Source organism: Nicotiana tabacum, chromosome 7, assembly GCF_000715075.1.
Source record: "Nicotiana tabacum cultivar K326 chromosome 7, ASM71507v2, whole genome shotgun sequence".
Lineage (NCBI taxonomy): Eukaryota > Viridiplantae > Streptophyta > Magnoliopsida > Solanales > Solanaceae > Nicotiana > Nicotiana tabacum.
In genome coordinates, this window is record NC_134086.1 from 12,505,530 (window position 1) to 12,512,399 (window position 6,870).

Here is a 6,870-nt window from a genome sequence, read left to right on the forward strand (position 1 = left end):
ACAAAATAGACTATTACTATACAAAAAATATATATAAAATAGAATGTCACTATGCAAAAAATATACAAAAATACTTATAAGATCCAGAAGTACATTTTAAAAGGCAAAAAAGGGTTGCCCTATCAATATATAAAATAGACTGTCATTATACAAAAATATACTAAATAGACTGCCACTGTACAATTTATAAATACTAGACTGTCATTATACAAAATAAATACAAAATATACAAAATATATACTAAATAGACTGTAAATATACAAAATATATACTAAATAGACTGTTATTATACAAAATATGTACAAAATCGACTATCACTATATAAAAATATACTAAATAGACTGTAACTATACAATTTATATACAATTAGCTCTCACTATACAAAATAGACTATTACTATACAAAAAATATATATAAAATAGACTGTCACTATGCAAAAAATATACAAAAATACTTATAAGATCCGGAAGTACATTTTAAAAGGCAAAAAAGGGTTGCCCTATCAATATATAAAATAGACTGTCATTATACAAAAATATACTAAATAGACTGCCACTGTACAATTTATAAATACTAGACTGTCATTATACAAAATAAATACAAAATAGACTGTCAATATACAAGATATATACTAAATAGACTGTCAATATACAAAATATATACTAAATAGACTGTCATTATACAAAATATGTACAAAATCGACTATCACTATATAAAAATATACTAAATAGACTGTAACTATACAATTTATATACAATTAGCTCTCACTATACAAAATAGACTATTACTATACAAAAAATATATATAAAATAGACTGTCACTATGCAAAAAATATACAAAAATACTTATAAGATCCGGAAGTACATTTTAAAAGGCAAAAAAGGGTTGCCGCCAGTTGAGGGTCGAACCTGCAACCTTCAGCTAAAGAAATAGGCGCTCTAACCATTAAGCTACAGGTACTTATGTTGTTATGCTTATTCTTTTGGGTTCTTATATATAATATATTTGGCCCGAAGGGTTATTTTTTGTAAGTAGGACAAAACCTGGGTATTAAAATTTTGAGGGTCAGAGGCTACTTTCCTCATCTCTATATGTCAAAAACCCTCTTTTTTTTTTCATTTCTAGACAGCTCTTTTCAATCAAAGCTGATAAACATCTTCGATTTGGTCCTTCAAAAATGGAAAATGGCCAAACTGAAGAAATCCCAGATGAATTTCAATGCTGTGTTTGCCTGTAAACCCCTCAAAATTTTATCTTAATATAATTTAATATTTTCTCGTTGCGGTTATATCTTGTATATATAATTGATTTCTTTTGTCCTTTGATTTGTCTTTTTTTTTTAGGGAACTTTTGTATAAACCAGTTGTGTTAGGTAAGTGTATAATTAATTATATTCAACTTTGATTTAAATGGAATTTCCATTTCCTGGATTTTATTTAATTTTAATTTTAATTTTTTGGGTTGCAGGGTGTGGCCACATTGCTTGTTTTTGGTGTATATTTAAGTCCATGAATACTTTGATGGAGTCAAACTGTCCCATTTGCCGGCACCCATATCATCATTTCCCTAATGTGTGTAGATTGATGCACTTTTTGCTTGTAAAGTTGTACCCTATAGACAGTGCAAGAAGGGAAAAACAAGTGGCAGGTAACTTCTATGTTGAATTCTACTTATGTATTAACAGGTTAACTTGGTTTGCAGCTTGTGTAATGCATTTTGCGATGAATACTTGACCTGTTATGAGTTAATGATCTTTGATTGTTTTTACCTATCAAAATTAGCACATTTGCTGTTTTATGATTTTTTGAAAGTTTTGAGCGGTACTTACATGAGGGGTAGAGTAAGAAGTTCGGTGCATTCGATATAATTGTTGCAACTGTATCAGGTAGAAAAACAACATACACATATTTAGGCAATAATATAAGAATGTTATTTGGCCCACCAGGGCTTGGTTCAAGTGGCAAAGATTGAGGGACTTGTGACTTAGGTCACAGGTTCGAGCTCTGCGCCATGCGAACTAAGCTTGGTAAGTAGATAACGATAAAGTGGCGGGCCTATTATCTCCCAGTTTCGAAGGCTGCGGTTGCCCCTATGATCAGAAATGATCCAAGTCACTAAGGTCCACAAAAACAATGAAAGGGTGCTAATTAAATCGGGATTGAGAGTTTAGTTGATAACTATCTATTCCTATTTCCTTTTTTGCAACTGAACGATGCTCCTTCAATAGGTCATGTATAGAGGTGAGATCAGTAAAATATAACAACAACAACGACTTAGTGAAGTGAAATCCTACTAGTGGGGTCTGAGGAGGGTAGTGTACGCAGACCTTACCCCTACCCGAGGGGTAGAGAGGAAATCAGTAAAATATAACTATTGAAGAAAATTCATGAAGCTTCTTGCTCTAGAAGACAAGAATATGGACTAACAAGTTGGTGTGAATTCCCTTCCATAGCATTAACAAAGATGTTAATTTTATGTCCTGTCTATTAAGATTTTCTTTTCTTTAAATGTCTCAGGATACCTACTTCTGTGACATCATTGTTCTCCTTATGCTTAAACTTTCATTGCCTTTAGCACTGACTTCTGGGACGGCACTGTTCTTCTTATGTATTAAACCTTCACTGCAATTAGCACTACAAATTGGTACATCAATTTAACTTGTGTCAATGAAAGGCTTTGGAGAAGGCAAAAGCAATGTACTCTGCTAACAGCGTTCAGTTCCCATTATCTCCTGGATAAAAGTTGATAGTTAAGCTCTGGTAGTATAAAACCAATGAGACAGTTTTAGGATCTCACAACATTGTTTCTTAAAAGGGAAACAAATTTCCTCTGCAGCATTAGTTAAGATCTAAAGACTGATCAATGCATGCCGTGCTTAATCTGCTATCTCTTTTTGCATGAAACTGAATGAGTTCCTATGCTACAATACAATCTTTTTGCATCATCAAGTCCATAGTTGTTGCATTTTTGGCAACTTCAACGGATGAAAGTAATCCTATACGTATTTTTTGTTTTTTCTACCTTTGACAAGTTCTTCTCTCCCATTTTGTTTGTCACTGTTACTATTTGGAGGGTCAAATATCTTCTAATATTGGCTATGGTTGTCACTGTTACTATTTGGAGGGTCAAATGTCTTCTAATATTGGCTATGGTTGTCTTTAAAAGCAACTTCTATGTAGTTTCTGTACTATTATTAAAAGTCAATGAACAGATGTCCAATATCAACTTGATTGAGAGTTTGCTGCTTGACTACCATTCAGTAAATTTTTTTTTTTTTTTTTTTGTGGAAGGAGGCAGTGTGATTATCTGGTGATTTTCTTATCTCCGGGAAGTGTTTAAGATGCTAACGATAATGTTTTCTGATATTTTACCTTTTTCCAGAGGAGGAGAAGAATGTAGGATATTTTTCACCTCAGTTTGATGATTATTTATCAGAATCTTGTGGCAAGACCGATCTTGTTCTAGACACTGCTTCACCTCATTCCATCCCTTCAGAGAAATGTGGATCAGCAGGGGAAGAAGAGCATTCCTCAGTAGTTTTTCCAGCAGTATCAAGTTCTGAAACCAAAGAGGATGCAATGTCAAAGAATCTTAACTTTGCAGATGAGCATACAAGTGCAAGCAGTAAGCAAGTGCTTATCGCAGATTTGCTTTGTGGGATCTGCAAACTGTTGTTGTACCGACCTGTAGTTCTTAACTGTGGCCATGGTCAGTTCAACTTCCTCCAACTTATATTGCTTACTGTCTTTCTTTTTTTCTGATAAGGAATTATTATGTTGATTACTTAGTTTCCAATCGCCATTTCTTACTATGTTGTTTTCTCTTCTGTAGTTTATTGTGAAAATTGCGTGATCAATCCTAGCGACAAGCTATGTAGATGTCCAGGTTGCCAATTGGAGCATCCAAATGGATACCCCAATGTTTGCTTGGTTCTTGAGCACTTCTTGGAAGAGCAATTTCCCAAGTTGTATGCAGAAAGGAAAAGCGCATCAGTGGATAGATCTAATCGTCAGATTCCAGCAACACGTATGTTAATAGTTCTTTAGTCAGATGTCAACTATACAAATAGAATGACTACACCACTCTTTATCTTAAAATTTGTAATATGACAGAGATTTGTCACATTATGCTCGTCTATATGTAAATACATAATCCACATAGAAACCGTCTCAAGTTTCACTGATCATTCAAATTTTAAGGGCGGCAATCTCTTTCCTTTTTTGGGGAGGATGGGTTGGTGCCTTGGTGGTGGGGTTGTGGCCGGGGGTGGCAGAGATATTGGTGAAATTAGAATCTTTTACCATATTGTCTTGATTCAGCTGTTGTTGGCCTTCTATCACAAGTTGCTATCTTGTATGACAGGAGATCAGGATGAAGCTGCTGGTTGCAAATCACTACCTAAATTTGATCTTTCAACATGGTTAACGGGTGGGGGACCACAGGTTCATTTTGGAGTTGGTTGTGATTATTGTGGGGTAAGATTGACTTCTCTTTCATTCTTGTCCAATTGACCTATTTGTACATGCTTCCAGTTTTTTACGGGAACTAGTCAAAGGGCTACAAGAGGCTCCTGGATTGTTTTCAGATTGAGAATGTTTAACTGATTATTTTCAGCATTCAAACTGCATTACAAGATTGTCATTCAATCTTAACAAAAGAAAGTATTTACCTAAGAGTGCATGACTTGGTTATTATGATGTAAAATTGACAGAAAGATGGGGGAAAAAAGATGGGAATATGAAGTCTTTTTCTTTACATATCTCCCTATTTTATGAAGTTGATGATTTGTCAGAATGTGGGTACCAGGATATCAATTCTTCTTATATTGAAGTTTGAGCTTGTCTGAAACTAATAATAAATAACTAAAAACCATAAAGGTGCTCAAATACAATCAGACCTCTCTATAATAGCATCCTTGTATGACAACCATTCACTATAAAAGCCAAGTTGTCAGAACCGATTTGTATGCTATGTTATTAATATAACATCACTTTACTATAGCAGCCAAAAAATATCAGAACAAATGAGGCTGTTACAGAGAGGTTTGACTCTTTCTTCTTTAAGAAACAATATTTTAGCAGACAACTAAGGCAGGACCCAAGAGAAAGTAGAATTACAAAGGATAGTTCCCATTTGAAAACTACATACACTTCGGAATTACAAAGGATAGTTCCCTGCTATGTTGAATTTTCTTTTGAGAAATTGTCTTTAGAAGCCTGAAAGTTACAGTAATTCTATGTAAGTTACTTTTGCAAACTCTATATACCTGACTTTGAAATCTATAACATATATACACTTCTGTTAAAGAGAGATCATTAACAATGAGCTCTATGCAGATGTATCCTATTGTTGGGGAACGATACAAATGCAAAGACTGTAAGGAGAAAATAGGGTTCGACCTTTGTGAGGGGTGCTATAAAAGCTCCTCGAAGCTCCCTGGCAGGTTTAATCAGCAACACACACCAGAACACCAATTTGATCTAATACAGCCACTTCAAGTGAGAAATGTGGTCCTGAGGCTTCAACCTGAACGACTTGAAGAGGACGGCTCCATTGGCCTGCTTGAATATATCGAGGAGGACAGTTCTGTTGAGGTTGAGCCACAGCACCCGGAAGAAGATTCCTCAGAGACCAACTCTCCGCGAAACGACTTAAGAGATGGTCAAGCAGGGAACATATCCTCAAATGACACTAGAGAAGATCAAGGAGGGAGAGAATCTGCAAACAGAGATTAGATGTTACTTTATGAATTGCTACTACTCTTGTGGTCATTATCTCACTAATACTTGGTGAAGGAATTCAGGTCCTAACAAGACATATGGGAATCACTTTCCGGCTCTACCTCTTTTGCCGCCAGATATGGCTCTTCTCGTATCATACTGTACAGCTTTTTATTATTAAAGTTACTGTTTGGCTGAACCTTTGTACATAGATTAGATTATGTTTCATACAGTCTATTGAAAGAGAAGATAATATTGCAACTCATTTTGATATATGAATACTGCTGTTTGAGTTTCTTATGTTATAGACATGGGATTTTAGTGCATTCTTGGTTGCTCACCAAAAATACTCTAAATTTGCAGACATTGAATTGTTCCTTTGTCAATATGGCTTGTCACTTTATGTCCTCTCTTTTTTTTCTTCCTTTTCTTTATTGAGCCAAACTACAGCTAGAGCCAATCGAGTCGATCAGAATGTTCTTATTTCATATTCTCAAGTTGAAGTATGTGACTATCTGTCTTCTAAATGGCACCTGGAAAAATACATAATAAGTGTAGATCTTTACCAGAACGATATCTTCATAAGCGTCCAAAGCTGCCTTCTCATTGGTCGTGAAAAATCAAGAAAATAACAAATAAAAGGATATTTGGGCAAAGTATTCCTCTTTGGTAGTCTTTCTATACTCATTTTCCTCTGCCCAAAAATGAAGCAGAGGCAGTGGTAGCCATGTTGGGTATTTCAAGAATGGTAGACTGAAAGACCAATGTTGTGTTTTGGTCTTTTAATAGTAAGGTCGAAGACTTCAATTTGGTCTTCATTAGGGAGAAAAAGGCTTAGCGTTAACACAATAAACAGAACAAAAAGATGTCTATCCTTGTTAAAATTATTGTTCGTTTATCACTTGTCTTTTTGTTGGGAAAGTACTTGTAGAGATTCTTGAGGTTTAAGTATTCATTATCAGAAAATAATTCAAACCGATTGCTGTCTCTTTCTTTTGGATTGCCGTAGTGGCAATTTTTAGTTGTAATTTAGTTTATCTTAAAATGAGCATTTTATTTTCGAACAAATAGGAAGGTATGTGTGTGGGGCCGGATTTAGGGGCGGAAGGGTGTTCACCTGAACCCCCTTTGTCGAAAAAATTATATTGTG

The 6,870-nt window shown here is 34.8% G+C and overlaps 1 protein-coding gene across 1 annotated transcript; it reads left to right on the plus strand.

Annotated features, from left to right (window-relative positions):
• The first annotated feature begins 1,057 nt into the window (after positions 1-1,057).
• Positions 1,058-6,016, plus strand: LOC107810129 (E3 ubiquitin-protein ligase PRT1). Its single transcript, XM_016634869.2, has 7 exons — positions 1,058-1,233; positions 1,344-1,372; positions 1,468-1,647; positions 3,382-3,708; positions 3,832-4,026; positions 4,363-4,475; positions 5,337-6,016. Exons 1-7 carry the CDS (start codon positions 1,178-1,180, stop codon positions 5,733-5,735), a joined length of 1,299 nt encoding a protein of 432 aa, XP_016490355.2. The 5' UTR covers positions 1,058-1,177; the 3' UTR covers positions 5,736-6,016.
• The last annotated feature ends 854 nt before the right edge of the window (positions 6,017-6,870 follow it).

What these genes read in the sequence shown, in the direction of transcription:
- LOC107810129 (XM_016634869.2), top strand. Translation starts at nt 1,178, where the DNA reads ATGGAAAATGGCCAAACTGAAGAAATCCCAGATGAATTTCAATGCTGT. An exon ending in TTTCAATGCTGTGTTTGCCT is followed by an intron (nt 1,234 to 1,343) that starts GTAAACCCCTCA and finishes TTTTTTTTTTAG; the next exon opens with GGAACTTTTGTATAAACCAG. An exon ending in TCGTCAGATTCCAGCAACAC is followed by an intron (nt 4,027 to 4,362) that starts GTATGTTAATAG and finishes CTTGTATGACAG; the next exon opens with GAGATCAGGATGAAGCTGCT.